The sequence below is a fragment of the Berghia stephanieae genome, chromosome 4 (genome assembly GCF_034508935.2).
Source record: "Berghia stephanieae isolate SIO BIC M18660-M18661 chromosome 4, UCSD_Bste_1.3, whole genome shotgun sequence".
Classification (NCBI taxonomy): Eukaryota; Metazoa; Mollusca; class Gastropoda; order Nudibranchia; family Aeolidiidae; genus Berghia; species Berghia stephanieae.
In genome coordinates this window covers 28,261,351-28,275,388 of record NC_088363.1, presented here as the reverse complement: position 1 = coordinate 28,275,388, position 14,038 = coordinate 28,261,351, and the positions used below count along the sequence as shown (strand labels likewise).

The 14,038-nt window shown below is 35.5% G+C and overlaps 1 protein-coding gene across 1 annotated transcript; it reads right to left on the bottom strand.

The window, feature by feature from the left end:
* Positions 1 to 921: 921 nt before the first annotated feature.
* On the bottom strand, positions 922 to 13,212 carry LOC144970361 (anaphase-promoting complex subunit 15B-like). The gene is made up of 4 exons (XM_078909922.1): positions 12,979 to 13,212; positions 5,361 to 5,417; positions 3,465 to 3,591; positions 922 to 1,095 (listed from the first exon to the last, which is right to left on the bottom strand). The coding sequence occupies exons 1-4, from the start codon at positions 13,099 to 13,101 to the stop codon at positions 1,088 to 1,090; spliced, it is 315 nt and encodes a 104-aa protein (XP_078766048.1). The 5' UTR covers positions 13,102 to 13,212; the 3' UTR covers positions 922 to 1,087.
* Between the last annotated feature and the right edge of the window lie 826 nt (positions 13,213 to 14,038).

Genomic DNA, 14,038 nt, shown 5'->3' with positions numbered 1-14,038 from the left:
ACTTGCATAGAATAATAGTCTGCAATGCAAATGGTAGCTATGTCTTTGTTTTGAAATGAGATTGCTTAGTTTTGTTTCAGCCCTGGCTGGAGTTTTTGGTTGGAAGGGATACAGTCAAATGTATAGTTAAAGTTTTGGGAGATAATATTTTTTCTTGTAAATCATCTCTCTGTTATGTATTGTTAGTTATGTATTCTGTAAACATTTGAGTGTGTTCCTCTTAGTGAAATCCTGTGCTGGTGTCTGGATGAGACTTTAATGTGATCTCAAACTAAGTACATTGCTAGTATGCTCTTGGAATCTACATCTGTTCCCCATTTGAACCAATTTTTCTTTGTCTTACTTTTTCTTGGGTGCTTTGATTGTAAATCTAGAATACTTTGACTATTCCATATTCTTCTTTTTTACTGGTGCTGATATGAACTAAATGTGTTGCAAGCGCCGTAAAACCCCTTTAAAAAAAATTGCTTGCTATCCTTTAGACTGGAAGCTAGTCTATTTCAGGTGTTGCAGACCTATCTACCCAACCAGGGTCATCGTCATCCACATGTTCCACCATGAAACAAGTGAATTATTTGCTTTCCAGTTGAACTGATAGATTTACTCACATTTCAATTTGATTTTTCTTAGTGAAATGTGTAGGTAACAGACCATCGTCATCCACATGTTCTACCATGACAAGTGAAAGTTTTGATACCCAGCTCAACTGACAGGTTTACTCACATTTAAAGATGATGCTTCCAATTGAAGTTTGTTGCAACCAAGACCCCCCCCCCCCCCCCAAAGAAAAAAAAGGAGTGACTAGTTCAAAAAGGAAATATCTGCCTGCAGTTAGTTGAATAAAATGCAAGGAAACAATTTTATACCAATTAAATTACTTTATTTATAACTAATATATTTACAGTCAGTCCCTTTCCCCCCCCCCCCTCTCTCTATCACACACATACACATGTACAATTGCCCACGCATATACTATAAAGTCATTCCTATTTCTCAATACATATTTCATATCTAAGAGGACTGAATGAGATATCCATGTTATATACAACTTTAATTTATTACACAAGATCACGGTATCAGCGGTATGTCAACCATCTGTAAAGGAAAAAATAAATAAAAGAAATTAATGATAACCACATTGGATGTGAAATAAACAACAGGAAAAGCTAGTAAAAAAACTAATGAAAAAACGACATGAAAATAGAAATAATAATTTTATAAATTTTTGAGATCTATTCCAACCATATATAATATCTGTCATCTGCATTTTTTGCGGCCGCAAATATCAAGGCGATCCGCAAATTTTGGCAAATTTCCAAAAATTGGCAAATCGTGGAAAATTTTTGGAAAATTGGCAAATCGTGTGGCAAATTTTGGGAAGACAAAATAACGAAAAAAAAAGTGCGAAACTTGAGAAATGTTGCAGCTTTGTCTGGGCCCAAACCAAGGGAAGCTACTCTCTACGGACAACGATCCTTTAAAATCTTTGTAACAACGCTAGCCTCCTTAAATGTAATAAATTGTCTTTTATCTCATTATTTTTCTGTATCACGTGTTAATTTTTACTGAAACGCTTAGTTCTCCTCGGCAAATTTTTTGGCAAATTTTGGCAAAAAATGCAGATGACAGATATATGATTAAATAAATGGAAAAAATTTCATGGATGTGGTATGATAACTTTTATCTTTACAGCATATCGATGGTCAGCGGTCAAACCTCTGACGTCCGAATTTTCATGATTGGCAGATCAAAACTTTAAAGTCTACACACGAGAATTGCGCACCATGTTTTATTTCATTTTGCGTGGATAAGACCTCTGATGACATCCTGTTCTCATCCATAAAAAAAAAACAAGGACCGAAGACCCCTTGATAACCAATTGCACACCAAACGGTCACGCAAGCCTTTCTGGAATACTTTGTCTGGTTTCCCAAAATACATAGTTTTTATTGTTCACATCACCATTAAGGTAGAAATGAGCTTCATCACTGAACAAAATTTTTAAAACAAAATTAGGCTGACTCTCAATTTTGTCAAGCATCCATTGGCACATGACAACCCTTTCTGTTGTGTGTTGGTCAATGAGTAAGTGATGTATTTGTATTTTGCATGGTGTCAGTTTCAATTGTTCTCTGAGGATTTGATGCAGTGACTCACGGGGTATGACAAGCTTAAGTGATCTTTTATGAATAGATTTCTAGGTCTTTCCTGAACTTATTGATGAACAATGTCCACGTTTTCTGGTGTTGTTTGCATTTTAGGCACCCGCTGTGTACTGCTTTCAAGGCCGATGTTTTGTTCAAGTTTTAAATCGAACCACATTTATTGAAGTGTGAAGATTGCCTCCAGATGGTAGCCTTACTTGGCACACTGCTCTTTTTTCGCCTATTCAAATTAAACTCCTTGACAAATATGCTTTGTGTTTTGTGAAACGTTCCCACAAGAAATAGTTGTTGAGGTATGCTGAATTGATCACTTTGTTTTTTCATAAACGCTTTGTTGAATAACAATTTTAATTACATTTTACATAATGCAGATGAATGTAGAAACTTCCATTCAAATGTAACGCAAATTGGTTAATATACATGAAAATTTTAGGGGTTTCTTTGGGTTTCACATTTTTGGGTCGGTAGGAACATGAAGTACAGATCTTGGTGGATTCTAGCACTTCTGTAGAGAAGCCAAAAACATGCTAGAATCCGAGAATGCCAAAATTTGATGCTCATGGGAATAATGACTTATTATATAGATAAATTTCGGCCACCCAGCTCCAGCGTGCTGTATAGCAATGCATCCTGGGATTCAGCATGCTAGAATCTGACACTAACTGTATCAGATTGTCATCTTAACACTAAGAAATTCTCTTTTCTCCAAACATGACTTTTGCAAATACTTATTTTTGACAATGCCTATTATTATCATAACATATGATTTAAAAAAGAATCCGGCCAGAACAGTCACCCCGATCAGAAAACATTTTTCTATAAACTGGTCAAAAAACATTTAAAATATCTCAACATTAACAATTTACATGATTTAGAGACCAAAACAATCCCTTTACTTGTCGGCTATAGAAAGCTCCAGCCATCTAGATTTAAGAAGTTTTGTGAAGGATACTCATTTTCACAAAACATTCCAAACCTTTGGAACTGCCTTCACAACAGCTTATTAGCTAACGGTTTTTCAGGAGCAAATGAAATTAAGTTATAATTTAAATTCAATCTGTTAAACAGGTTTAAAATTAAATCAGTGAAGCAGCATCAACCTGTAATAAAATTGTTTCAAATTTTTTTTATTAAAAAAATTTTCAAAGTAAGTCATTTTACCAAAAATACCCAAATAAAAATGTGATTTTAAAAAGAGGAATGCCCATTTTCTTCTATTGAACATCTGATCATTACTAAGGGGCAAACTAATTATCTTACAACAAAGTAAATTTTAAAATATAAAACTTTTCTACTTACAAGTACTGGCTTCATCATTTGAATCTCGATCATCCATCATATCAGTATCGGGATCATCATTTGTGTCGCTTTCCTCTTCTTCCTCGCATTCTTCCTCTTCCTCTTCTTCGTCTTCTTCCTCAAGATTCTGCATGGATGAAGAAAAAAAAAGTAGATATATATAAGGTGTCCAAACACAAAAAGGGGACAGCTATCTCTATTTAGAAAACTTTTCTCCCATCAGTCAAGCATGTGAACATCCCCTTTTTAGAGAAGAAAAACCCAAAGAAAACAGAAATTACAAGACAAGAGGCATGCCTCAGCAAGGGAGATGGATGTGATTTCCCCTCGCTTATTTTTATTCCTTAGCTCTGTGCATGCTGCGTGTTAATTAGAAACAAATCACATAATGAAAATTCTCCAATGATGTGGCAGCTCAAAATGTTACAAATGATCCCTAAAGATACGAATCATTACCATGGAGACGTTTAAGTTGGAAATGCTGGTCGTAGATAAAGTCTCTACTTTTATTTGTTAATGAGACATAGATATCCATATACAGTAGAATTACTTTAAACCGAAATTTTGGGGACCTTCTAAAAATTTCGGTTGAAAGCAAGTTCCCGTTTTGCGATGTTTTTCAAGGGTAGTAACTATTTAAGGAATTTGCTCATTTAACCGTATCATGAGTTTCCCCTTAAATGGAGTTGTTGAATAAATGCCGTCTTCGTAACGATTTAAAATTTATTTTTTTTAATTTGATTATTTTATTAATTTTTTTTTGGTGTGTTTTAAAAATATTTTTGGGGGTTTTTGTTTTCAATTCAAAATTGTTGAAAGAGTTGAATTCGGGATGCCGTGTTTTTTACATATCTCCATCTTGATCAACTTTTTTTTTCATCGACTTCACATAGTATTTTGATTTTAAACTCAAACGTGTAAGCACAGTGCTTTCTTTTACTTTTAGACATCTTTTAGTAAAATGTAAAGCTAAAATAAGATCGAAAGTTCTTGTGCGATAATTGATAAAGAATGATGCGCAGCTACTCAGAGATGAAGTGAACTGGAAATGAAAAGGCGTGTCAATGCTAAGCTGCATACTACACACCTCTCTTTTGTTGAAAAGCCATTAGGTTGAAAGCCTAATTACATAGAACCCCCCTCTCACACACACATTCAATCAATGTGGAAATGAAATGGCATGTCAATGGTAAGTTGTCTACCACCCCCCTCCTTATCGTCGTGTTGAAAATCCAGTCAGTTCCAAAGCATCAACACACGAGCGAGAACATCTTGCTTGCGTGATTCTACACCCCAACTCCCCCTCTTTCCTCATTTTTCGCCTGCCAGTCACCCGTTGTCTTCCTTTTCTAGTCTGCGATCGTGGTGCTGGTCAAACCCAAGTGCAGTGATTGAAGTGTTTGCCTCCCCCCCCCCCACCCCTCACCCTCAACTTATACTTACGCTCTTTGTTTTAATATCGCCGGGCATTATTATATGGGGCCACCTTCCCGAATTTTTGAAGAAAAATAGAGAGAGAAAAAGGGAAGGTGCTCTCAAGTTGTTTCGTTTTAAAGAAAGTCCTTCTTAGAAGTATTTCGGTTCATCGTAAGAATTAGTACATAGATAATGAAGAAACTAGTACAATTTATTAAATTCTTTGCGGTTTAAGGTATTTTTCGGTTTAGCTTCTTTCGGTTTAAAGTAATTTTACTGTATAGGTTTCTGATTTTTATCAATAATATACATGTGAATATTTCTGGGCTTTCTTTTTTTACGATACATAATAATAAGTTACTTATATAGCGCTCAACTTCCACATAAGTGCTTAGCAACGTTTTATATTAGTTGTCATGTCATTCAAACATTCATTCAATGATTCATTCCTATTTTGGACTTTAAAATGTGTATTCTAACCTCCGATGATTTTCCTATGGGGGCTGTGTTGCTGTCTTTCATGGCTATGCCTTTCATCTGAAAAAAGAAAATATATTATAAAAGTGAAGAAGAGCACCAGGAATTTTTAATTCAACTTAAAGGTCAAGAACAATGCAGAGTTCATGTGTCTGAAATACAGTGCAAGCAAGGAAATAGAAAGCTGGCTAAATAGACAATATATTTACTACATAAAACCTTATGCATAGCCCATGTTTGGACAAAAGATACAATTTTAAGGACTTCAGAATAACTCCAATGGGAAAGAAAAATGTGACAAAATCAAGGTAAAATCCCAGGGGGTAAAACTATTATCTTTTTACTCAAAATGCATCATCAATCCTCGTAGCATAAATGAGCAATTATATTTAACAATTTTTGTGTTATGTGCTAGGCGCTGTTCTTGATATTGCCCTGCAACTTACGAATCATTGACAGCAATGTTGCATAGATACTGCTTGTCAGATGACTCCATAAAAAATAAGTCAAATAAAATAGGGTGAATGAGATGCTCATCAATCTGCCCATCACTCATTTACTGGAGCGAGTGTAAATTGTAAAGCCACTCGAGCTCAGATTTGATGAGAGGCCTCATACTCATATCCTATTAAAACTGCATTCATGTTAATTCTCCTCCTTTGAAATTCCTCTGAAAACAAAAAGGAAAAAAAAAATGTCTCCGATTCCCGTTTGACTATTATTTATTTATTTTGCTCTAATTTTTTTGGGTTCATTAAAACAAAAAAAATACATGGCAACCCCTGGATAATGACATCGCCCAGTACTGGAAAATTATATTATTATTCCGGAGTTTTCAAGATGACCGGTAAATGGGGCATGGAGAGACCAGAGATAATAACAATGTGATACACAGACCATTGCCTGTGATAAAATTTAGCTTTATATAGTGCAATATCCACTAAATGTGCTCAAAGCGCTTTACAAGGGGTCCCTGGTCAACAGCAACATTTAAAATGTAGACGGGACATGCCGCCTGTTAGGCGATATTACAATTTTTCGGACTAAGACAGCGCTGTTAATGGCCAGGTACTCATTTTACACCTGATTACAGTGAGAGAGTGTGAGTAAAGAGCCTTTTACAAGGACTCAACTATGCGCCGAGTGTGAGGCTCGAACCCAGGTCCTTCCGATCTGAAAGCGAGTGTCATACCACAAGACCATATAAGACACATCCCAACCACATTAGAATAGAATGTGTGTATTTTTCCTATTAACAAATAGTTTACCAGTGAGGCTTTCACTTTTGATGTGTATTGCTATTGTTTTGATTGTAAACTCTGAGCTTGAATGCCATTTTCCATCTGTCGTTAATCCCGGCTGGGGACCATCATGAGTGCAATTGTTAAATTAAAGTACGTTTAATAATACAACATAATAAGTCTTGATTCTTGATGCCCTGTTGATTCGTCAGTGGAGTTATCAGTATTCAGTAATGACCCTCAATAGCATTAGGGATGCTAGATGGCCAGAGGTCCTCGTTTTTAACTTCGAGATTAATAGTTGCCAAATTGAACCTCACTTGGCCCTCTATCCATAATCACAGGCTGATATTCGCCGATGCATTTATTAATAATCACATTATTTTAAAACGAGATTTCGATCACAACATTCCTTTGATAATTTAGGGGGCACAATATCAGAAATATCATACTTTTAACATTCAAATTATTATTTCATTTCTAATAAAGATAGAAATAAAATTCAAAATGTTTTGTAATCAGTAATGATAGTGGGTGTGTAATCAGTATTGAGGGCACTTTAATATAATATTGGTTTGAAAAGCAATAACGTTTAGTACTTAAAGTTAAACTGCCTATTTTCACTATTCTTGTGACATCTTAATCTAATCATAATCTTACTTTTCAAATAACAATAAAAGTATGGTTTAATTTTTCATGAAAAAAAAATCATTAGAACTACGCATTAGAACAATTGTCTATGTAATATATCAATTAATAAGTTTAGTTGTATTTATTTAACGTTTAGTTGTAAACTGCCAAACTGGCTACACTGCACATTGTTTTTGGTTTGAGTTGAATAGAACCTTTTTCCGATTATCATCTAACAATCTTGTTGTGTTGTTCCTTGAGGTTTGACTTAAATATAATTATTATTATTGATAAAACAATATCAATACAATACACTTGGCGACGACATTACAATTGGCGACGAGGTAAACTCTGCAAATCACCGACTTTCTCAACTTTATGTTAATTTTATCATCATGAGTTCCTTCGCCTTCGGCTTTGGGCAGATTGAACAGTTTGACCCTCAGCTTTGTAACTTTGAGGAGTACCTGGAGAGATTAAACTATTTCTTAATTGCAAATAAAATTATTGACGAAAACAAAAAGAAAGCAGTCTTTATCTCAGTGATAGGCCCAAAAACATTTAATTTACTGAGAGATTTAGTAACACCAAATTCCATTTCCGACCGAACATTCGAGGAGATAAGGCAAGTACTTCAAAATCATTTTGAGCCAAAACCGCAGAAATTCGTAGCAAGGACAGAATTTGAGAAAAGAATTAGAAGGAAGGAGGAGTCAATAGGTGATTTTGTGGCAGCACTAAGAAAGCTGTCACAATACTGTCAGTTTGGTGATCAGGTGGAAGACCGGCTGTGTGAAAAACTAGTCAGATCAATCAACGATGAGACAATCCAAAGAAAACTACTCGCTGAACCAAATCTAACATTGCAACGAGCTATCGAAATCGGTCAAGCCATAAAACTATCGTACGAGGGAGCAAAGGGTTTAAACGAAAACCTCCCACAAACAGTAAACCTCATTCGAACTCGACAAAATCAACACAAGTACTGCATGCGTTGTGGTAACGACCACCGAGGTGTAACGTGCAAATTTATCAACGCCGAATGCCATTTCTGCCATAAAACGGGACACTTGGCAAAATGTTGTTTACAACGAAAACAACAAAACTTCAACCATCGATCTTCAAATCAAACGCAACGTCGTCCGTTAGAACAACAAAAATTTCGTCAACATCGGCAACAACAACGTCAACAACAACAGCAACAGTGGCAACCTCAACATCAGCAAAATACACAACAAGGGCAACATCGACAACGTAGGCTACAGCATAATCAAAATCAAAACAGATGTCACAATTTGGAAAAACTCAATACCAATGAATCATATTATCTGTATCCTGAAGCTGACTCAGAAATCTCAAACGATATGTTTACTATTAGAATTAGAAGCAAAACCAGTAAGCCAATCACGGTTGATCTACAATGCAATGAACAAAATATCACCTTTCAGCTGGACACCGGGGTAGCAGCATCTGTTATAACGAAGCTAGAATTCGATAAACATTTCAATTATCATAACTTTTCCCTTTCAGAAATTCAACTACAAACTTACACTGGTGAAAACGTTCGTGTGTTTGGGAAATGTGAGATGTTAATCAAATATCAAAATCAAACCAAAACGTTACCATTGCACATCGTTGAAGGAAACGGTCCACCCTTGATGGGGCGAGACTAGCTGCAGGAATTAAAACTGGATTGGCAGCAACTGATTCGAAACAACAGCATCAACAACATCAATAACACCAGGGATGACCTCGATAAAATACTGCAACAACATACTGAAGTTTTCAATGACAATGCAGGAACACTCAAGGACCACGTAACAAAAATCAACTTAAGGGACAACACTCCTATTTTTAAAAAAGCAAGGCACCCACCTTTTGCCTTGAGGAAGAAAATCGAAGATGAACTGGATCGTTTAGAACGTGAGAAAATCATAAAGAAAGTAGAACATTCAGAATGGGCAACACCATAGTACCAGTGATTAAAAATGACAAAACACTTAGAATCTGTGGTGATTACAAAGTGACATTAAACAAAGTCATCGCAAAGGAAGATCACCCAATTCCAAAACCAGAAGACTTAGCTTTCCAACTGTCTCATGGACAAAAATTCAGTTCAATTGATTTCAGTCATGCATTTACAAATCTTGTCTTGGATAAAGCTAGCCAGGAATTAACAACAATTAACACTCACTGTGGGCTGTACGCTATGTTACGATTGCCATATGGAATTTCTTCCTGCCCAGCAATTTTTCAGAGGACAATTGAGAACATTTTCAGAGACATTCCCAATACAGTGATTTATTTTGACAATTTGTATTTAACTGGTTCAACAGATGATGAACATTTAGATACCCTCAGGAAGGTTCTTCAAAGATGCAAAGAAAAAGGACTAAATCTTAAAAGAAAGAAATGTGAGTTCATGAAAAATGAAATCAACTTTTTAGGGTACAAGCTCACAAAGGATGGTTTACTTTCACAACCAGAGAAGATAGAGGCAATTAAAAATGCACCCATTCCAAACAACTTACAGGAACTAAGAGCCTATCTGGGCATGGTTAACTATTATTCAAAGTTCCTACCCAACCTTGCAAACAAACTAGCACCACTTTATGAACTCCTGAAGAAAAACGTTCCTTGGCACTGGGATAAATCACAACAAACAGCTTTTGAAAACTCCAAACAAGCTCTAATTTCTGACAAACTTCTCGTGCATTTTGACCCTGCAAAACAAATAACTCTAACTTGTGATGCATCGCCGCATGGTATTTCTGCAATAATCGCACACATTTTTGACAACGGTGAAGAAAAACCCATTTCCTACGCATCGAGATCATTAGACCCTGCAGAAAGGAATTATTCTCAACTCGACAAAGAAGCCCTCAGTATCATTTTCGGCTTGAAAAAGTTCCACAAATTTCTCTATGGTCGATACATAATTATCAAAACTGACCACAAACCACTGCTAGGTTTGTTTGGCGAACACAAGCCAATTCCTGAGCATTCGTCTTCTAGAATACAACGATGGGCACTTATATTGAGCGCCTATGACTACACTCTACAACACATACCAGGTCATCGAAACAATGCAGATGGTCTCAGCAGACTACCATTACCGTCTTGTACACAAACGCAACCAGCACAACTACCCGAGGATGTTCTACATGTCTTCAACGTAATCGATTCAACACCAGTGACGAGTTCAACTATCGCCTTCGAAACGAAGATGGATCCAACACTTAGCAAAGTCTACGATTACTGCCTAAATGGTTGGCCTTCAACGTATAATTCATCTTCAGATGATGAATCGCTGCAACCTTACTTCGCTCGTCGTGCAGAACTCAGCATCGACAATGAGTGTCTCCTCTGGGGCATTCGTGTTATCATACCTCCAAAACTCCGCTAAAGCATCCTTGATCTTCTCTACGAAGAACACATCGGAATCGTCCGTATGAAGGCACTAGCACGTGGCTATGTGTGGTGGCCTCACATCGACAAAGCTCTTGAAAACGTGTCAAAATCTTGTTTCGAGTGTCTAAGTATGCGCAACGCACCACCATCAACACCTCTTCATCAATGGATCTGGCCCAGCAAACGTGGCAACGCATCCACATTGATTTCGCCGGACCATTCCTAGGAAAAATGTTCCTCGTAATCATTGACGCACATTCAAAATGGATTGACGTCCATATCATGGATACATATACGACGCAAAGCACCATCTCTAAACTGAGAAATGTTTTTGCTACTCATGGACCTACCTTTTGTTCACACGATTTCCAAACTTTTCTTACTCTCAATGGCATCAAACATATCAAAACAGCACCGTACCATCCAGCAACCAATGGGCTTGCTGAAAGAGCAGTAGGAATTTTCAAAACTTCAATGAAAAAACTGACAGGTGGAACACTCCAAGATCGTGTTAATCGTTTCCTCATAAAATACCGCTCCACACCACAATCTACAACTGAAATGACACCTGCCGAATTGCTTATGAACAGAAAAATTAAGACTCGTATTGACCTAATTCATGATTCTGTACATGCAAATGTCACTAAAAATCAAAATACACAAAAAGTTCACCATGATAAGATATCAAAATTCAGACAGTTCAACACTGGTGAAGATGTAGTTGTTAAAAATCATTCTTCTAATGTTCCAAAATATGTTCCAGCCAAAATTATTGAACAAACAGGACCCGTGTCCTATAAAGTACTTTCAAATGGAATTCTCAAGAGATTCCACGCAGATCAAATCCATAGCGCTAGATACTCTAGTCCTACTACTACTGATGTAAATGAGCAATACATGCCCATCAGAAATGACTTTCAAATTCAGAACCATGACTTGCCTATTCCTATTCCAATTCAATGTGAATTACCTATCACTAGAAATTATCCTACTGATGATTTTAATGAAAATCAATGTGACAAAATAACTGTTGATGTAGAAGAATCAAATGATTACCATCCATCTCAAATTTCAACACCAACTGAAAAAGAATCAAGGCTTAGCAGCCCTAATCTGCCACCATTACGCAGATCTGAAAGGATTCGTAAACCCCCTGAGAAACTTGACTGGTAAATGCTTCTAACAAGGATGGAGGACAATGTTACACTGTATAAATAGTAATAAAATTTTGATTTTTTACTGGTATGGTAAATCACCATTGTAATCAGTAATCCCAAATCGCAAATTTATGATTTTGATTCAATTTTAAATGAACCCCTTATGTCTTCAACATAGGATGGAGGGATGTAATATATCGATTAATAAGTTTAGTTGTATTTATTTAACGTTTAGTTGTAAACTGCCGAACTGGCTACACTGCACATTGTTTTTGGTTTGAGTTGAATAGAACCGTTTTCCGATTATCATCTAACAATCTTGTTGTGTTGTTCCTTGAGGTTTGACTTAAATATAATTATTATTATTGATAAAACAATATCAATACAATACACTTGGCGACGTCATTACAGTCTATTTAATTCGATGACTTGATGAGGTCTGAATAGGTAGTCTGATTACAGCCTTTAGTTAAGACACATGCCAATTTGCCATTGGAAAAGTGAAGCCCTAGTTTGGGTTAAAATTCAAAATAACCGAATAACACAATTCCAATTTCACTTACGTAAAATGACTTAATGATTGAAAAATAATGTGACAGTGATTTTATTTTAAGTTAATCACTGTCACATATTCTTTTTTCACAGCATCTGAACGGTTCTGATATTATTTTGAAGAGCCGAGATGAAGTTTTCTTTTGGTGGGATTGACATAGATGCTGGCACATTCCATTCATCAAATGTTATATTTTGATAATTTTATTTTTTTTTAAATGTCATTTTAAAACTTCTGTATTTTTTTTTCACAATGAATTATCGAGAGTGCAAAAAAAAAAAAAAAAAAAAAAAAAAAGAAGTCATCTAGATAATTCATTTATCTATTTCTGTGCCGAATTTCATCAAGATTGGTTTTAGTTTTAGGGGCCTACATTTGACGTGTAAATTGTAAAAGTAAAAATAAATTGTTGTTATTGTTAATTTTTACTTTGAAATTGAGAAATATATCAGACTACCTCTAGTCTGAAAAAAAATCACTCAAGAGAATAATCGAAGTAAGACAAAGAATAACAATGAATGGGAGTAATGAATAAGTGAATAAGATACCATTGTCATTATATATAAATTATATATAATTCATTAATTGTGATTTAATTATTTGTTTTAGTTTTAAAATCGTACTCGTACCCAATCGTTGTATTTTTCTTCAAGTTGAGTTATTTCGTTTTCATCATCTCGCGGTCGGTCTACATTAAACCACAAAGGATCATCAACTCTTGGAAGAAGTGAAGGGTACATAAGATTGGACATTATGGTAATGGTAGACTAGCTAAATAATTTTTGTCACTGCTTTGTTTATTGTTTACAACTCCAGTTCCCCAGTTTCTCTCAGCATCAGGTTCAGTTCGCGTTTCGTTACAAATCTAGTTTCATATTTTGTTCATTTGTCTCTCATAAAACGAAATGTCGGAATATGTTTTATCTTTTAACGAAACAAACGCAAACGAACCGCTGCGATACTAGCAAAGTTAACGATAACTTTTCTAACCTACAACGATCGACGAACGACAAGGCCTTTCTGTTTCCATAATTCTGCAATGGCTTCTTTAACAGTATTGTCTTTTCATTGTCGATGCCTGCGCCTTTAAGAGTTCACATTAGAGTTAAATGCGTGTAGATATGAGTCCTTGTTCTTAACAATTCTTGAAATAGTTGCTTTGCAAATGCTGAATTTCTGTTCTACAAAATGATATATGTTGATCCAAATAATTCTTTAATTACGGAGCGTTTTTTTCCAGAGATTGTAAGGTCTTCTACTCAACGTAGACTTAGATGTAAATAAATCCGTGACCGGAGTGACCTACATAAACGTTTAGTCCCACAAGAAAAGGGAGCATTAGATCATTTAAGCAATGTGTATGCTCTGTCACAGCAACAAAGAAGAGGCAACGCACTATGCTTTTCTTATTATTTTGACAATGTAACTGAATTGCATTTATTTATATGAACTAGAAATTGTCAGGAATTTGAATAGATAATAATAATTTCTGCTCTCAACTGATTAAATAGACTGTTGTAATGTCCTCCTTATTGTGATCTATTCCGGCCCGTTCACGATCTCATGTATAAAAGGGAGCTCGATCCTGTTTTCTTCATTTTCTTTTTTTCATTTTAGGCAAAATTCTTAAGAAAAAAATCTTTTCACGTCAATATTTTTTTTTAAATTGGTAACAAAACGATAAATAAA

Bases quoted from the DNA above. Each gene is read 5' to 3' on its own strand.
- LOC144970361 (XM_078909922.1), bottom strand. From the start codon at position 13,101: ATGTCCAATCTTATGTACCCTTCACTTCTTCCAAGAGTTGATGATCCT. The intron at 5,418-12,978 runs GTACGAGTACGA...TTCTTTTTTCAG, and splicing joins AAGAAAAATACAACGATTGG to ATGAAAGGCATAGCCATGAA. The intron at 3,592-5,360 runs GTTAGAATACAC...TCATCCATGCAG, and splicing joins CCATAGGAAAATCATCGGAG to AATCTTGAGGAAGAAGACGA.